The sequence below is a fragment of the Capra hircus genome, chromosome 19, assembly GCF_001704415.2.
Source record: "Capra hircus breed San Clemente chromosome 19, ASM170441v1, whole genome shotgun sequence".
Taxonomy (NCBI): Eukaryota; Metazoa; Chordata; class Mammalia; order Artiodactyla; family Bovidae; genus Capra; species Capra hircus.
Genome location: NC_030826.1, coordinates 38,231,366 through 38,250,317, shown reverse-complemented (window position 1 = coordinate 38,250,317; position 18,952 = coordinate 38,231,366). Strand labels below are relative to the sequence as shown.

The window sequence follows — 18,952 nt, the reverse complement described above, 5'->3', positions numbered from 1 at the left end:
ACAGTGCTCAAACTCATTGGAAGTTAGCTTGGAAAGAAAATTTGGAAATTTCTAGTCCAAAGATTTGTAACTGAAACAGCAAAGGAGAAATCTTGGCCAAGGGGGCATATATCCATATGGAGGTAGACTCTGATCTCAAATATTCTGCTTTCCAGGTCATTTTCCTGTATAAATCATCTCCATAACCAGCATTTAAGTGAATGCATCTCACTCCCGTTTGCTTTATGGAGCCCTCTGGAATGTGGGGAGAGGAGACAGTGCAGGTTATATACTTGGCCCACGTCCACCCTGCCAACCAATCAGTGCTGCTGCTCAGAGCTCTGGCCGCAGCATCCCAGCCTTTTGTCATTCCTGGGATAGGAATGAAGGTGGAGGTTGAGGTTTTCCCGGGGGGCAGGCTGCGGGAGTGATGGCTGGGGAAAACCTCCAAGATAAGGCTGTTGGGACATCTGAAATCTGAGACATTTTCTTTTTTAAAAAGATTATTTATTTGTTTCTATTTTGTTGTTCTGGGTCTTCGTTTCTGTGTGTGGGCTTTCTCTAGTTGCAGCGAGCGGGGGCTGCTCTCTAGTTGGGGTGCCTGGTCTTCTCACTGCGGTGGTTCCTCTTATGCGTGGTGCAGCTCTAGAGTTCAGGTGGGCTCAGTAGTTGTGGCGCAAGCGCTTAGTTGCCCGGAGGCATGTGGAGTCTTCCCCGACCAGGGATCGAACCGTGTCCCCTGAATTGACAGGTGAATTCTTAACCACTGCAAAGTCCTGAGACATTTTCTGATTGTCTCCAGATAAACAAGGTTGGTTCCCAAGAGGGTGCTGTTTCCAGGAAAATGGGTGTCACTTTCAGAAAAGGGACTGCCACTTGAACAGAAGGTTGACCTAGAAGCTAGGCTGGAGGGAGAAGAGCATTACCTCGAACTGGGCAGACCAGCATCTCATCCTGCTCCTTTTTCCTGCTATAACAGCGCCTCGGGCCTCTTTGGGCAGGTCACTTTACCTGCAAGGGCTTCAGTGTTTCCAGTAACGAAGAAGGCATTGGACTAGATCAGTGGTTCTGAATCATGGATGGGGTGAGGAGGGATTATATTTCAACCACACAACTCCCATTGCATAGGACAATACTTTAATACTCTGCTTCTCAAAGTGTCCGAGGATTGCCAGCATCAGCATTATCTGGGAGCGTGTTAAAAATGCAGAATCTCCGGCCCCACCTCAAACCTACTGAATGGGAATCTGCCTGTTAACAGGACCCCCAGGTGTAAAGTTTGCAAAGCGCTGCTCTACTGCACCCTCAAGGGACATAATTTGGTGGGATGTTGGGGCGTGAATCGGGGTATCTGGAAAAACTCCATGGATGGTTCTAATATGCCCTCTTCCAGGTGGGAACAACTGGACTACTTGGTTCCTGAGATTCTTTTCAAACCCACACTGCTCAGATGCTGAGCAGTCAGACTCGCTAGGATTAATGGGAAGTGAAGGATGCTTCTGGTGTGATGTACAGGGTGGGGGTGGGGTCTTGAGGTTGCCACTGGACGTCCTTCCAGAAGCAAACATCAAGGCTGTGTGGTGATCAACATTGAATAGCCGCCTCGCTGGGCTGGAAAGCCAGTTCACGTCGTGCACTTCCCCAGGTGCCCGCTGGGGGGCAGGAACAGGCAGGAGAAGAGGCCTGGGGCCGCGCAGCACAGCCTCCAGCTGCAGTTCCCAGGCTACTGGTTCCCTTGTCACTTTCCCGTTCCTGACTCCACTCCCCCACCCTAGAGGGCTTCTACTCCCACTTCCCAGGAGAGAAGAGTGGCTCAGAGACGTTGCCCAGAGGGGTCAGACCCATGTTCTTATTTCCCAAACTTGCTCTCAACCCCTCTAGGACTGTCCTGCCTGGGACTACAGAACTGAGGGGTCAGAGGTGGCCCCGGGCCCCATTGAGGGGGGAGGGGGCAGCCAGGCAGCATTGCTGCCAGGGCCAGCAACTAATCATCAGAGCCCCACCAAAGGCCCCCGCTAAGAATGCAGGTCAGCGGGAGGAGCTGCAAGCGGAGGAGGGGCGGCCCCAGCCCTGCCCAGACAGGCCCAGCCGGCCCCACAGCTGCCCTCCTGTCCCCTGGGGGCAGCGATGGGGGACAGGAGGAGAGGATTCACCAGTTTGCTGGGGTCTGAGTCCCCAGAACCGGGAAAACAAAAAGAAGAGTTGCAGGGAGTGGAGTGGGCCTGAGGTCAGAGGAATGCGCCTCCACCCAGGCGTCTAAGTCCAGCAGGATATGAAAATAAACATTTGGCCCCCTCACCAGTCTGCTCTCCACTGTAATCCCTAAATCATACTGATGCCATTTAAGAAACTTTGGAACATCAGACTCTCCCAAACAAGTGATGGAATTGGCCAATCTGGGTACCAGACTTGGCTCTGAGAAAGTTGGTTAGGGTTAAAGTGAGGGGAATAGGAGTCCCACTAGGGTAGGTAATTTTGGCCATCATGTAGGATGAGAAGGTGGAAGAATACAGTAACCTACTCTGCACCCTTGGAGCTAAAAACTGATCCCTATCAACCTTCCTAGGTTTGGCACTCTGGAGTCATGACGCTTTTACTCTGACATGTGTCAGGCACCGACTGTGCACCAGGCACGGAGCAGCCTGGAAAAAGTATGCATTCACACATATCTGGAGGTGCCCCATGGACCCAGTGAAGCACTTCTGTGCACACTGCGATTGTGTAACTGTGCCGGGTCTCTAGCTGGGAGCTGCAGTAGGAACCTTCCCTTCATACTTTCCCGCTGGGCGGGAGCCCATCAGATAGCTGGCCTGCCTTTCATCACCTTGTCCCTGATAGGGATCATCCTGAGTGAAGAAATCGCTGTCAGTCACCCCCACCTCACTCACAACCAGAAGGCCTGATTGACAGGCACACCCCCACAGGGGTGGGGAGAGGGGACCAAGAGGCTGGCCATCACTGGGAAGGCAGGGAACCAGCATTCTTGGTGGGGGAGGCTAAAGAAGGGGCTTGCATGTGGAAGAGGAAGGAAATATCTAGAATCTTTCCATCTCCACAGGTGAAGACCAGGGAAGGACAGTCGGCCCAGCTATCAACCCGAGGGAACCCCACCCTCCTCCTGCACCAACAACCTCCAGGCAGGGCAGGATCAGACCCTTCAATCAGCTCAGCTCTGCCCCCAAACAAAAGGAGGGGAGGCTGCCCAGGGCTGCAGGATCAAAGAGAAGTGTCCACCCTACCCTGCAGCCAGCCTGGTCCTCACTGCTGAGGGACCCTGAGTCAAAAAGGAAGCCAGAGCTGGAAGACAAATGAAGCAGTGATGTGGTTGATGACTTTATTATGGCATAAAAAACACAGGCCACTTCTTCCTCCTCCTCCCCCCACCCCCCCTAAAGTGGGTTCACAGCAGTTAAAGAAAAAAAAAATCCTACATTTCTCCTCTAGGGGGCTGCCTAGAAGAGGGCAGACAGCCAAGCAACCTCGGTCTATAAAAGAGGGGAGCAGAAGAAAATCTATCCAAAGCCCTCACCCGCACACCTTAGAGCTTGGGGCCTCCATGGGGGGAACATCCACACCCCCCTTCCCAACCCCCACTAGGGAGTTCCCCTGAGAATGGTCACTGGGAAAGACTGTCCTGGTGGCACAGGGAGAGGGTGACTGGTTTCGATGGGTGGAGGAAAACAGCATCTCACGCCCACGGAACCCTCTCTCCCTCCCCCTTGCCCACCAGGCCAGGCAACCTGCAGACACTGCCCATTCTCTTCTGCCCCCAACTCTCTCCACAAGGGACCTCTGGTCAGATAAGCAGGAGGTAGGGACAGAGGGAGCATAAAGAAAGGACGTGACTTCTTAACCTACCCCATGGGTCCTTCAGGGAGAGTCACCCTATCCCTCGTAAGAAGGGCTCTCTTCTAGACAAACATATGCCCCTCCCTCTCAGATTCCAGCCCCACTTCCCAAAAAGCACCCAGTCCTTGGACTGGGCTCCAGCATCCCCAAGGAAAAGATGCTATGGGCCTTAGGCCAGAGGACCTTGGCTGGGTTGAACAAGACGGGGTCTCCCTGGCTGGAGACCCCAGGCTCAGTAGAGAAACACACATACACACAGAAACACACACATACATAGGTACACACAACATGCACACACATGTCCTAATATTAAATAAAATACCCTTTGCTTATAACTTAAAAAATCAATACACAACTAACCCTTGCATAGGGCTCTGGGTGGAGAAAGAAGGGCAGGGAAAAAGGAGGTCAGGGGAAACCTTAAGACCGCTATCTGGAGCCTGGGAAAGCCCACTAGCTCCAGGGTCCTATGGCCCACCAGACCCTTCCCCTCATCAGCTTCCTTCCAAGTGCCTGGCTCAGCCTCTGCTGGCTTCCCCCGGCCCCACGTTCCCCACTCCAGGATCACCATCAGGATGCATTTTTAGCATCTAAAGAAGGGAACAGGGATGCTTCCTGGACATCACCTCAGAAGGCAGACCCCTTCCAACGAGAGAACCTCTTCATTTGGAAGGGGAGCCTCCTAACACACTCTACAGGAGGGGCAAGACTGGTAGGCAGCAGGAAAGGGGAGGGTTGAGCTAAAGAAAGAGTGGGGCTTAGCTTCTCCGCTAAGAAGCAAAGAAGAGAAGATGGCCAGACAGGAACAGACTTCTCCACTCAGAGCCAAACAGTTGGAGGTGGACATTCCCACCTAACCCCACGAAGCTGAGATAACCCTCTTCCTTCTATCCCTAAGGGGAAGGCAAATGCCAGGGACTTAGGGTGAGGAACTACATCAATTCTGGAGCAGGGGCTCCTGGCTGCCTTGAAGTCCTGCCTGGGGTGACAGACCAGAGTGGGCTACTGAACTTTATTTCTATAAAGACCAAAAGCGAAGGGCTGAATCAGAGTTAGAGAGGGAAAGGCTTAGTTCCACTCCCTGACCAAATTCCTTTCTCCCATTTTTTTAGAAGAGATGTCCTTGCTCAACCCCCGCATCTAGCTCTCTCCTCCACCCCACCCGTCTTGCTGGAAGCTGTCGCGGGATTCTGGCCCTCTTCCCCTCTTCCTTCATGCCTCCATCAGACTGGGTCTGGAAGGCTTAATAAGGAGGCACATCAAAGGCGTTACTTCTGTGGCGACAACCCTCCCAGCCAGATAGAATCTCCTCCCTTAGGGGGACCCCCAGCCTCTGATACCCCATCTCAGCTCTTCCTCCGGAAACCCTGGGGTAAAAGCAATCTAAGGGGGATGAAAGGGACCCGGGGCGCAGGGCGGCTTTGGAGGCCCTTTTATGTCCCGGTTCCCAGGCGCTAAGGACGTGTCCAGACAGCTACCCCCAGCGCCCGGGGCGGCCCCACTCCCCTCTGCTCCTGGGACACGCTGTCTCCTCCAACCTGTGCCCTCCGCCCTCCACCCGCCACAGGGGTATCCCTCCCCAACTCCCAGCCCAGGGGCGTGAGTGAAATAGAGAGAGGAAGGGGAGAACTGACCGGCATGCCCAGCTCCTCCCTGCCCAGTCAAAACAGTCAAACGCATCTGTCCCGTCCAGCTCCAGAGACTACGAAACCCCTAGCGCCCCGGTTCCCTGACCCCCACACCACTTTTCCTCCCTCTCAATAAATAACCACTTTCTCCTCTTACTCAAGCCACCCCCCGACCAGGGCATCCGGCCCGAGGGCTCCCTTCTGATGGCCCCAGGGAAGACCAGCGGGGAGGCAGGACGGAGGAGCTCAGTTGGAGGGAGCCGCGCTGCCCTCAGCCTCGCGCTTGCCTTTGCCGCCGGGGGGCTCCACCCCGCCAGCCTTGCCCTCGCCCGCCGCTGCCCCGGCTGCCTCCTCTTTGGTGCCCTCGTGGGTTTTCATGTGTTTGGCCAGGTGGTCGCTGCGCATGAAGACCCGGCTGCAGACGGCGCAGGGGAACTTCTTGGTGCCGGTGTGGGTCTGGAGATGGCGCTGCAGCTCGTCAGAGCGCGTGAAGCGCTTGCCGCAGAAGAGCCAGTTGCACACGAAGGGACGGTCACCGCTATGCCAGCGCAGATGCGCCTTCAGGTGTGACGTCTTGGCGTAAGCTTTCCCACAGCCTGGGATGTGGCAGTTGTGCAAATGCTTCTTCTTGCCCCCATCGGGCCCGCATGGAGCCCCCAGTCGCTCCGCCTCCAAGCAGTTGGGACAGCGGCAAACGGTCTGGCCTGAGCTGCGGGGCACCGACCGCCGGGAGCCTTTGGGCCGGGCCGCCCCGTCCAGACTGGTATCCAGGCCCTGGGACTCTGGGGCTGCTGCTTCCAACGCCTTCGCCCCGTCGGGAGGCACCAGGAGGTGCTGCCCTCCGGCGGCTGGGAGGAGGTGGTGCGGATGTGGGTGGGGCGGCGGGGCGCAGAGCTGGTGGTCTCCAACATAGCCCCCCAAGCCAGCCTGAAGCGCCCCGGGGTGGCCCGGTGAGGTCAGCGCGCTCTGAGCGTGGGGGAGGTCCATCCAGCTGGTACCCGGATGAAGGTCCCACCACGAGCCATCCTCGGTGCCTGGGTGTGTCGGCCGGAACCAGGATTCGTAATGGTGGGACATGTCCGGCTGCAGGAGCTTGGAAAAGGGTCCCGGGACCAAGGGGCTGTCGTTTTCCAGGTCCTCGCAGGTTACCCGAGAGGAGGCCCCCGGCAGCTCATAGCCCTGTGAGAAGTCCACCTCGGGGCCCAGCGGGAGGCTCTGCAGCTCTCCAGGCTGCAGCGGGGAGGGGTAGTCCCCGGCCTCCGGGCTCGTGTGGCCCTGGTATGTTTGGAGAGGCTGCAGGTCGAGGCGCGGCGGGGAGGCGGCAGGCGCGTCCGTGTGCTGGCTGCCCAGAGAGCCGCAGACGGCGGTTAGCATTGCCGGGATCCGGGGTGGAATGGGGGACAGGGATAGTCAAGGGCACCTCAGGTGGGACCTGAAGGAGGCAAAGAAGAGACAAAGTGAGGAAAGTAACTGGCTCATTTTCCTTCCCAGCCCAGATCCCCTCCCGGGCCAAGTACTTCTTTCCCACCCCTAGGTGAAAAGAGGGGAAAGAACCTTTGGTTGTGGACTAAAGACCAGTTAAGAGCGCTAGGAAGGATTGAGGGTGAGAGGCCCTCCACCGACGGCAGACGCTGATAGAAATTCACCTTCTCCTAGGTGATCCTTCCTACAGGACCCAGCTCATCCAGGGAGTTGGGCTGGTCCCAGGTGAGCAGGTCAGATTTACCTAGATTACCGTTCTAGAACCGTCCTAGCTGCCCAGCTGGGTGTCAGGGGCAGTGGCATTGCTCCCATATCCCTCCCCCCAAATTCCCACCCCCACCCCCACAGATCTGCTGCCAGCCGGAATGGAGAATCTAGGCTCATCTCTAGTTTAAGTCCCCACCTTAACTCAGGACTCACCTGGGTAGAGGGAGGTGTTCTAACACAAAACTTAAGGTGACCTGACTTCCCAAAGCCACAAGCAGGTTCTGAGGTTTTAGAAAAAGAGCCCTCTTTCCATCCCTGAGGCATGTTCAGTGAAGAAGAGCATTTCTCTGCCCTACACCACTCCCCCCAGCTCCCTGCTGGCTGGATTGCCCCAGCCCCATCAAACCCACTCCCGTACCTGGCCCCCATTCCCTTTCTCTCTAGCGGGGACTTCACCTTCCCAGGGTATAGCTACAGTGCCAGTTTCCAGAGGATGTCTCTCCACCAGAGAAAGCTAAGCCCCCCTCTCTGGCCTGACAGCGCCCAGCCAGTTTTCTGGCTGCCACCTCTGCCCTCCTCCAATCTGGGGGAGACCCAGATATGAAGCCTGGAGGGGTCTGCTTCCCCAGAGAAGAGGTCAGCCAGAGAAGAGCTTACCAGCAAGCTCAGGAAGATAAAACTGCCACCTCCATAAGGGATTTGGGGACAGAGTGGGGGAAGCAACAGGAAAAGCCAGAATAGCACAGAAATTAAGAGGAAGAATTACCCAGAGATATTATACAGGGAGTGCATAATCTAGACTTGGATCGTTTTTAGGAGCTCTCCACATGATTCTAACATGCGACCAAGTGTTAAGAACCACTGCTCCTGGCCAATCCTCTTATTTTATTTTTCAATCCTCATTTTAAAGACGAGGAAACAGCCATAATTGGAAAAGTCACTTGAAAAAAGATATTCAATCTGTTCATTCAATCAACTAGTATGTATCTTCGTGAACCAGGTCACTCCATTCCTGGTCTGTTTCTCTTTCCTTTAACCGTTGGGAACCTAAAGACCACCCCCTCCAGAAAGAGTGGGCCCCTTTCTGGAACACATACTTGTCACTTGAAGGTCCCCCTCATCTCATCACCTCTTAGTAAGATCTGGGAGCCCTGCCCTGATGCCTGGAGTGTGTGAGTTCGGGTGCCTGGACCTTCGCTGATTGTGGCGGGAGGAGACAGTGGTTTAGGGCAGGGATTTTTCCCTCCCAAATAAGTATTTGGATGACCTTACTATCTTCTGCTTCTGGGGGACCAGGGAGGTCGCTTAGGTTGTCTAGGAGAGGGAGGGAGTAGGGAACTAGGGCGCCTACTCAAGCTCCTGCTGCCTCACCACAAAAAAGGAACTGGGTGAAACGGCAGGAACAGAGCCTCAGGCCCAGGCGGGGCAGCCCAGTAGGGGCTGGGTAGGAGCAGTGAGGTCTGGGACCCTAATAGCTTTTGGCGCCTGGGAACTGCCCCAGGGGTTGGAGTGGGGGTTGGGGAACAAGCTAACGATCCAGGCTCCAGAGTGGCCTCTCCAGCCACAGGGCCAGGGAGCCCAATCCTGGGATGCACTAGCCTGCTATCGAGATCTCGGTAAGGGAGACAGCCGGGCGCGTACCCGGGCTTGCGGCTCCCCAGGCGCGAAGGCGGGTAGAGACACCCTTCTTCCCTCTTCCGCCGGCTGCCTCTCCCATCACCGGCGCTCAGGTGGTTAGGACTTCCGTACTCCCGGTCCTCAAGTTTCCAGTCCTCCAGCTGTCCCAGTCGCTCCACTTTCCCCAGTCTCCAGCCTCTCCCTTCCGCCCCGTTTTCACTCCGCCGGGGCTCTAAACCCCTCAGATTCTTTAGGACCACCTCCCCCGAGGCCAGAGGAAGCTGCAGCGCGTTCCGGGCACGTCTTTCCGAGAAGATCCCTGGTGCGCGCGCCCCTTGCCGCCCAGATCCGGGCGGGCTCCTACCTCGAGTGTGCGCTCGGGCTCCGGGCACGGCAGGCTGGCGCGCTCCCGAAGGGCGCTCTTGAACCCGCGCGCCAGCGGGCTCTCCAGCGGCGAGCGGCAGGAGCCGAGGGCTAGCGAGAGCAGCGAGCAGACCCGGCAGCGGGCGGCGGAGGAGGGGCGGAGAGAGGCGGCGGGAGGGCGGAGGGCGGGCGGGAGCCGGCGAGCGAGCGAGCGAGGCCAGCTCCGCCCGTGACTCACCGCGCTCTCTGCCTTCATCCTCTGCCCTGCGCTCCTTTTTCCCCCAATTCACGGCCCCGCCCACCTCACCTGCGGCCGCCTTTAACCCTTGCGGGCTCAGCCGGACCGGGCCGGGCCCGGGGGAGAGGGAGGGCGGGCGGAGGGGGGGGGCGGCGGTGATCTCTAACTAGGTCGCACTCCGCCCCCTCCCTTGCTCCTTCTTGGCCCCTCCACTGCTGGGGCGAGGGGCCTGGGCGGGGTGTCTCCCGGGTTCTGGGGCCCGCCCCATCGAGCGGAGTACTGCCCTCGAGCTGGCTCGGTTTGGCGGGCACGCAGGACTCAGACCCTGCGGGAATGGAGGAGGAGGCGGGTCCTGAGGGTGATACCGAGTCACCCTAGGGCGCCGTTTGCCTCGACGCCCCTCCACCCACCCGCCCACCCCGGCTAGGCAGAGCTGCCACAGAACGGAGAGGAAAGAAACAGGATTGAGCGCCGAGTATGTGTCCGGTCTACCCCAGGCCTGGGCCGTGAGAAGTTGGTCTTGGCCGCTTCCCTCTTTCACCATTCCCCCAGCCGCTTCTCTCCGTGACCACCACCTTTCCAAGTTCTTTGCGCTCTCTCTTGCTTCCCGGCTCTCTGGCTACTCACCGTTTTTTGAGTGACCTCCTCCTCTCCTCTTCCCACCCGTCTGGTCGGTCTCTACCTGCCCCCTCAGCTCTCACTCTCCATCTACCCCTGGGCAGCAACCCCAGCGCCTCCCAGGTCCGCGTCTCAAATACAGTCGCGTTCCCCTCGGACCCGAAGGTTCTCAGCCTGCGCCCAGCCCCTCTCGTCCTCTGGCGCACCCGACTGTGAAAGTTGGGTTAGGCGCCGGGATAGCCTGGGAAAACGACACTTCTGCAAAGATTTGCGCGACCCTTTGCCCCACTCCTTCCCAATTCTCATCTGAATGTCTAAACCCAAGGTTCATAACTTTGGGGAAAGGTCTTGGATTCCTCTGAGAAAAACAAATGCACAGTGCAGCCCTCTGCAAAGTTTCAGGGCGTTTGCGACGCCCACCTACAAACTTCTCTCCAGATGGGAGTTGATTGAGATAACCAGGGCGGATGAGTTGGGGAGTTCCCTTCTCCTCCCCGCCAGCCTGGCCTGGGCGCCGGGCTAGGAGGCTCCCTTCCCAGTGGGTGCCTCCCCGTACTTGCCGCTTCGACCTCCTGAAGTAACTCTTCTGTTGCAAGGGGAATTCTGATCAACTTCCTAATATTTTTCGTTGCCCCGGCTGGCTTTCCCTATGCACTCTGCCATCTGCTTTTTAAATTTCGTTTTTGTCTTTACATCTATTTCATACAACCTGAGTGAAATTTAGGCTGATTCATTTTCACAGATAGAGCCTCGGTTCCACCGCAGTTGGTTTACCTGTCCTGAATAGTAAGTGCAACTATTAAACTGCCAAACTGAGTCCACAAGGCACTTGAAAATCGATCTTTTTGTGTATGGTTCTCCACCACGAAACATACACATTCTCATATCCAGAATCAGTGTTTGATTCATCTGTGCAAATCCCTCGTTTGTAAGACCCAGTTTCCTCATCTGGACAACCTGGGTGCAAGTCGGGAGGGTTTCCTGGGGCTTAGAAAAATTGATGTTCCTAAAGCATTTAACCCGTGGGGCCCCTGGTAAGCTCATAGTAAAGGGAAGTTATCGTTTATAGTGTTATAATTATTAAATAAGTTGGTTCCCAGCAAATGTTTGTTGGATTAAGGTATATTCACAAAGATCTTAGGACTGGAAGTTGACAGACCTAAATTCTGTCTCTGGCCCTGCATTTGCTATGCTGATCTGGTGAATCAGGTTGCTCTGAGACTCAGTTTCCTCATGAGTGAAATGCGGTTAGAGCAGCCGCCCTGTGGGGTAAAGGACGGGCGGGCACTTAGGAAGCCGAGAGGCGCCACCCAGATGTCAGGGATTGCACTTTCTGATTGGGATTTAATTCCTGACTCTTGGGCCCCTGAGATGTCGAGTCTCAAGAACGGCTCTGGGTCTTTGTGGCCACAGCTAAATGGACACCCCCTTTCTGTCCACATGGTTTTATTTCCATGCATTCAGCCTGCAAATCTTGACTTGGATTTGCACTTGAGTTCATAACCACATCTGGAACGGAGTTACAGGCTCACATCGAAGAGCCTGCTACTCGAATTTCTGGGTTAAGTCTGATTCGACCCCTAGGAATTCTCTTCCTCCTCCTCGTTGTCCTCCCAGCAGCCCACTGACCTCTGGTTTAACGCCTGAGCACAGATCTAACTCTTGGTGGAAAACCCGAGCCCCTCTCTCATTTATGTCTTGTCTTCCTGTTTCCATCTTTCCCTGGAAAGAACACAGAAAGGTATACTGCCCCTGGATGGTAGACATCCCACCGGGCTTTCACCCTGCCCCCCTTTAACCCCGCCAGGTCCTGACCCACAGCCACCTGGGTTTCCCAGAAGCAAAGACCCTCCATCTGCCTGGAGCTCATTGTCATTGTGAAATTCAGCAGTGCAGTTGTCTCAGAAAAGTCAGCCTTCCTCACTTCCTGCCCTCCCTGGGTTTCTGCCTCTGACTCAGGACAATTTCTTTCTTCCAGATCCCCCTCTGCTTTTGTTCCTTTGGTTCCAGCCCTTTCGATTTCCCACTTGTTGTGAGTTTCCTTACTTAAAGATGCTCATAGTCTAATCTGACTGCCAAGATCGCCTCTGCCTGCTGCCTCGATATCTCACCTCAAAGTTGAAGCACGCTGCCCACCGAGATCTGTCCAGGACTTGGGCCATTTCTTGTCCCTCTAAAGGGGTAAACAGATTTTGCCAAAAGTGTCTGTCTCCCATTCTTGCCACTCCTCTCCTTCTCATGCCTCATTTATAGTCAGCAATCCACTTTGTAGCTGGAGCAGCCTTGATGGTCTCCATGTTCATCATAACCAGCATTTATTTATTGGGCACCAACATCTCTAATTCTCATGAGCATGCAGCAAGGTAGTTGTTATTATCCCCCCATTGTACAGATGAGGAAGCTGAAGTTAAACGGCCTGCCCAAAATTACAGAGCTGTTAAGAGACAGAGAAGGAAACCAACTCCAGATCTGTCAGGCTCTAAAGCACATATTCTGCCCCCTGTTCAATCTAGCCTCAGCAGTAGTGATGGCCCTGGAAGTCTGGCTCCCCTAGATCCTGAAGGTGGAAAGGACAAAATTCTTAAAATATTCCCCAGCACAGAGCCATTAAGATCCTGATGTTCAGACAGGACAAACTGGTCCCATCTTGGATTGGTTTGCTGTGGTCCCTTCCAAACCTCAAGTGTCCCTCTGTAGAGATTGTACTATGAGAATATCAAAGCTGTTCAGTCCATAAAAATTGTCCAGTGCAAACCCTCATTTTGAAATTAAATCTCAGAATGGGGAGGCAAGTAGCTCAAAGTCATACAACAAGCTAGAAGCAGAGCAGGGGCCAGAACCCCAGTCTCCTGATTCTTGGTCTCCTAGCTGCTTGCTCTTCTCTACTCCCAACCCCCACTTCCAGGTTGCACTCAGCAAGCTGGTGATCACAGACACTAATACCTTCCTCATATCCCCTCCTGCCCACCCCCTCACCTCCCCCAAGCTCCTGAGAAACTGGACAGAGTCCAGAGCTGGAGTCAAATGTTATTCTTTCATTCATCCTTTATTCACTGAACTAACACTTACTGAGAGCCTACCCAGGGCCAAGCACTTAGCATTCAGCGTTAGTTGCTTGGTTGTGTCCGACTCTTTGCGACCCCATGCACTGTAGCCCACCAGGTTCCTCCATCCATCCCTGGGATTTTCTAGGCAAGAATACTGGAGTGGGTTGTTATTTCTTTCTCCTTCCCTATTTGGGGGGTCTTCCCAAAGCACTACTTGTGCACTATTCTATTATAAACCCAAATGTCCCTAGCATCACACTTACTCTCAATCTAAAAGATGAACCCAACTGAGGCTAGTACATCTCTATATGTGTGTGTGTGTGTCTAAAAATGTGTGTGTACTCACCACACCTGTGTGTACCTTTAGGGCTGGAATATGGGGTGCTGGTCCTCTCTCCTCCATCATTAAGGATGGTCCTCACAGGACATGAACGGTTGTTTCCCCCTTACGACTTTTGCAGATATGCTATCATGTATGGACTTCCATGTGGTTGAGTGTGTGCCCTGCATGTCTGTTATATTAGCCCTTCTATTTTCTCAGAATGAAATCCTCTGTCAGATCTCAGCACAGTACGGAGACCTCCAAGAATCCTCTTTTGTTCTCCATGCAGACCCCTCTAAGATCTCCCTCTTATGTTCCCCTCCCCAGTTCAGAGAGAATCAAACTTTTTAACCCCTTCTCAGTGAGCCCAACTTTGGAGTGGAGATCTGGTCCTCCTGTCCCCTAAACTGGACAAAGAACAGCCCCTCTTACCAGTCCATGGAGCCCAGAGTTGGCAGCAGCAGTGAGGGGCAAGTGGGGGTGATGGAAGAGTCAGGCTTTATAAAGGGTGCAACAGTCAGAGCCAGAGGGGGAGGTGAGAGACTCGGGCAGGGATGCTGCCAAGTCCTCACGGCCTCGGAAGCTTTTAGGATAATCCAGGAAACAGTGGCCCCCGGCTGTCCTGGGGGAGTGGTGGGGCTGAGATCTGAGTCTCTGATGTCTGCCAAGAAAGGAGGATTTCAGCTGGAAGAGGCAGCTGTGTGTGGGGGTGCTGGACATCCTTCCCTCCCCAGAGGTTGGACAGGTGATGGGAGAGGGACAAGGTGGTTCTCCCAGGATGGAGAAAATGAGAGCATCATCAGAGGAAAGAGCAGGCATGGCAGGAGCTCTCCAACTCCATCCCCCTCCTTTTGTTTTCTCCATGGACATGGGAAAGAAAGAAGGCACTTTTAAGACGTCACACACACACACACACACACACACACACACACACCTTCACGTGGTCCCTCCCTGAAGAGCTCCCAGCAGTGTTCCTGGCTGTTCTGGCAGCTGAGGTGGGTCTCTCATTCTCTGCTGGGGTCTTGTTCCTTCTCCCTTTTTTTTGTCCCCCTTTCAGTTACTTTTCAACTACGAACTGCCAGGAGGGTCCAATGTAATTCACATTTTTAGATCTAGGATCTCTCATTGTCAAATAGGAAGGGAAGACATTCTCCCTGAGTTAGGATAGGGTGGGGCAGCTTGGGATGGACAAGAGTTCACCAAGGACCAGAGGCAGAGCCCAGCCAAAAGCTTTTTATAAGGAGGTCGGCCATCCTGGAATGCCAGGAGAGTGAAGAGGCTGGGAACACAGGCTACAAAGGGAGAAGGGGCCTAGGGGTGGGTTTAGGTGGACCCGAATGGTCCCCAACCACATAAACTGAATGGTAGAGTGGTTGTGTATTTAGGCATGCTGACTAACAGGAGCATGTCCTGGAGGAGAGAGGGACAGAAGATCAGGAAGGGGAAAGCAGATGAAACAGGCTAAGACCAGTTTCCCAAAGCTCTCTTAAGCTAGGAATTCTAACCCACATAGAATAGCCTGGAGACTTTTCATGTGACCACATCCCATTCTTGACCATTGCCCAGTGCCCTCGGCACTGGGGACAGGAGCTGCCTTGCACCCCCTACACATGCACAGATTCCAATAGCCCAGGGCTTGCCTGCCACCTCCCCCACCAAGTCTCCCACAGGGTGAGTCAGGGCGTCTGCACCCTGAACTCTTGTCCTGCTCCTCCCCCTACACCCCCAGAAATCTCTAGACTGGGGATTCCCAGTCCCTTCATTAGCTTTTCAGTAATTATCCTGTAAAGGCCCCGACAGGTCCTTCTTCTACCCATTTCAGAGATGAGAACATTGAGGCCCTTAAGAGTGCAAAAAAGCTTAGCAGAAAGCCACCCATCAGGCAGGAGAGAATAGAGTGGTAAGGGGCTTAGGAGTCACGGCTGCACCCTCTCCCTTAATCCCAGGCAAAATTAAGAGGACAGGGCTCATGTACAACTCCCTGGGGGAGCCCAGGCGTCAGGATGGAGGCAGGCTCCAGGGAGGGGCTTCCCTGGCCCTCCCCACCTTCCAGCCCAGAAAATCAGAGTGAGGGGGGAAACAAGCCTAGGAGACCACACAGGTGGAGTAAATAATGTTAATACGGGAGCATTATCACTAGGGCATTTCCTCATGGATAAATGTCTCAAATACCAAAGGATGCCTCCAAATTATAGTTAATTACAGAGTTGATTTGCATAAATTATAAGGTGAGCATACAAATTCTTTCAATCGGTTCCATATGCTTAGGTAGCAGGTCCAGTCCAAAATGGGAGAATCTTGGGGTGGGGGATTTGGGAGGAGGAAAAGGATGAAGCCCTTGGCTTGGACCTACTGGCCCACACCCCTCCCCAGCCCTCTGATCAGTAGAGAGTGCCTGGAGACCCTGACTGGTTTGCGGGGAGGGGTTTTACCCAGATCCTGGTTTACCTGGACCCTAGCTGACTGGAGACCCCCTTCCTCCTCTCTATTCGAACCTTGGAACAAAGTGCTTTCCCACCAATAATGAGGTAGGACAGTGGGGGTGGGTGTTGCGAAGGGGCCTCAAGCTGCATGGGGGGGTGGGACTCCGGAGCCCAGGCTTCCGGGTGTTCAGAGGAAAGAGGGGTGCTGGATGAAGCTGAAGACCCAGCAGAGTTCATCGCAGATTCAAGCCCCCCTCTTGCTCTCAGCTCCCCCTCCAGCCACCCCCCGCCCAGTTCCAGCTCACTCCCAGAGCCAACCCTCCGATCCCAAGTTTGATGTTGCCGCTGCCTGCACCTTCCAGGTGGCTCCTCAGAGGCTCAGACGCGCAGACTTTTGTCTCCAGTGCCTGGGCCCATTTCCTCTGCCCTCGCCTCCCAGTCCCCACCTCCTCCCTCACCCACCTCTAGCTGCTAAGACTCTACTTCCTTCTCCAGCTCTCTAATTTGTCCCTCCTCTCTCCTGGCCCCCATCCTCACCCAGAGGCCTGTCTCCCACTCTTCTCTCCACCTCTGTCCTCATTGCCCAGCCTCCTTCCCCCAGACATCCCGGGTCTCCTCTACACTCAGCTCTCAACTTTGCTTTTCCCTCCCATCAAGAGCTTTCTGCTGCCCAAGCTGCTTACCCTCCTGCCCTCAGATTATCCTACCTCATGCCATCCTCCAAATCCTTACGGTGGTTATTTCTCTCATTTTCCCCCTATAAACCTGCTCCAAAGGCAAGAGCTACTGGGTTAGCTTGGGTGTAGGGGGAGTGGGGAGGGGCTGAGGAGGAGGCTGGACTAAGGTCCCCAGACGTGTGTGGGTGAAAGTTTACCTTTGTCTTCAAAGCCGAAAGTAAGTGAGGGAGACGGAGATAGAGACAGAGAGGAGAAAGGAATGAAGAAACAGTTTTTGGTACTTAGTAAGCAGCACTCTTGACTGGAAAATCCCATGGACGAAGGAGCCTGGTGGGCCGCAGTCCACGGAGTCGCTAAGAGTCGGACAGGACTGAGCAACTTCACTTTCACTTTTCACTTTCATGCATTGGAGAGGGAAACGGCAACCCACTCCAGTGTTCTTGCCTGGAGAATCCCAGGGACGGGGGAGCCTGGTAGGAGGCCGTCTGTGGGGTAGCACAGAGTCGGACACGACTGAAGTGACTTAGCAGCAGCAGCAGCAGCAGCAAGCACTGCTTAAAGGCTTCCCAGGTGGCACAGTGGTAAAGAATCCACCTGCCAATGCACGAGATGTGGGTTCAATCCCTGGGTCGAAAGATCCCTTGGAGGAGGGCATGGCAACCCACTCCAGTGCTCTTGCCTGTAAAATTGGGGTAGATAAAGGAGCCTGGCCAGCTACAGTCCATGGGGCCACAGAGTCAGACATGACTGAGCACAGTAACAGCAAATTTTGCTTAAATATTTACTGAATGAATGAATGAACAACCGAATGAATGAGCACTGATCTGTGAAAGTTCTAGAGAAGTGCCAATTTGGTGATAGGAGTTACTTTTATTTTTTCCCCCAAGAAAGCACAGCAAGTGTTTATTAAGTGGTAGGAGGTTCTGAGGGGGATAGCAGGCCAACTGGGGTGAATAGCTGCCAGGAATTACTTCTCATTTGGATTCGTTTTTAGGTCTCCTAGGGGGTTTCCTCGGAGAAGGCAATGGCACCCCATTCCAGTACTCTTGCCTGGAAAATCCCATGGACGGAGGAGCCTGGTAGGCTGCAGTCCATGGGGTCGCGAAGTCAGACACAACTGAGCGACTTCACTTTCACTTTTCACTTTCATGCATTGGAGAAGGAAACGGCAACCCACTCCAGTGTTCTTGCCTGGAGAATCCCAGGGACGGGAGAATCTGGTGGGCTGCCATCTATGGGGTCGCACAGAGTCGGACACGACTAAAGCGACTTAGCAGCAGCAGCAGGGGTTTTCTGCCACTTCTGTGTCCACTCACCCAAACTGTCCTGCAGACCAATAACAGATTAATTATTATGAAATGCCACCCCGTCTTTCATCTCAAACATGTCCAGTGACTCCTCAGTGCTGACTGTGACATTTAAGACCCTCCTTAAAAAAAAAAGAAAAAGACTTTCTACTTGGCCTCCATCACCTTCACAGTCTTCACTTGTACTAGTCCTTGTTTAAACCCTCCAGCCCAGCCCCTGCTGGACTTAATCTTCACCAAACATGTCTAGCCTTCCTGCTTTTGCTCCAATTATTTCCACCCATCACCCCGCCTATGCCCTCAAGAAAGCTTCTCATGCTCACGCTCCCGGCTCGTGCTTTCTCTGTGGAATCACCTCCTAGCAACATGTTACTGCCTCAGTCCTCTGAACTTCCATAGCATTGATTTCCACACGCTTTTTCCATGGAGTTGTCTTATCTTCCCTGCTGGGCAGTAGATTCCTGGAGGGCAGGAACCATGTCCTTTTCATGCCACAGGGTGTTCAGCACAGCACCTTTCTCTGAGAAGAGCACATAAGCCGCAGCTGAGGGAACTGGAAAACTACTTCCCTGTAATCGATGCTTCCAGAAGCTCCTTAGTTGAGGAGGATAGTGGTGAAGGCAGAAACTTGCATCAGGAAGGAAGGTACAACAGACGCCTGGATACCTGAAAATCCATGAAGGAAATGAACCCAGCTTCCCCATCGGCTGTCCCACCCCCTCCCCAGTTGTGTGATGGAGGTGGAAGGACATGAAGGGTTGGAGTGAGAGCTAGAGGAGTGAAATGCGCTGCCCTGTTAGCCTGCTTGGAACAAACAGTTGGAGGTTTGGGACAAAAAGGGCAAAGATAGTGAGTGGAAGCTGGGAGAAAGGGCTGGCTACACAGCAGCCATGGAGAAAAGCAGAGGCAGAAAAAGCAGAATCCCCTTTGTCCCTCTGTGAGCAGCTACAGTTCTTACCAGATGCTGATCGTGTCATGCCTCAGTTTAAAAACATTCAATAGCTCCCTATTCCCTATAAGAGGAAGTCTAACAGAGAACCTGCAGCCAGGGTCACTCGGACAACCTCCAGCTGGATCCCATGAGAGGAGAATTAGAGGGGAAGGTTGGGTTTCAGGACCTGGCAGGCGAAATCTGACCAGGTATACACTTTGGCCTGGAATTTAAGCCCCATTTCCCCATTGGGTCTTGGCCTAC

General features: G+C 54.2%; 1 protein-coding gene across 2 annotated transcripts; it reads right to left on the bottom strand.

The window, feature by feature from the left end:
* Nucleotides 3,300–9,284, bottom strand: SP6 (Sp6 transcription factor). Of its 2 annotated transcripts, none has more exons than XM_018064954.1 (2): nucleotides 9,127–9,284; nucleotides 3,300–6,888 (listed from the first exon to the last, which is right to left on the bottom strand). In XM_018064954.1, the coding sequence occupies exon 2, from the start codon at nucleotides 6,828–6,830 to the stop codon at nucleotides 5,703–5,705; it is 1,128 nt and encodes a 375-aa protein (XP_017920443.1). In that variant the 5' UTR covers nucleotides 6,831–6,888; nucleotides 9,127–9,284; the 3' UTR covers nucleotides 3,300–5,702. The 2 variants fall into 2 exon arrangements, with proteins under 2 accessions (XP_017920443.1, XP_017920444.1); XM_018064955.1 differs by lacking the exon at nucleotides 9,127–9,284 and adding an exon at nucleotides 8,787–9,064.

Coding starts and splice junctions, on each gene's coding strand:
- SP6 (XM_018064954.1), bottom strand. CDS start 6,830: ATGCTAACCGCCGTCTGCGGCTCTCTGGGCAGCCAGCACACGGACGCG.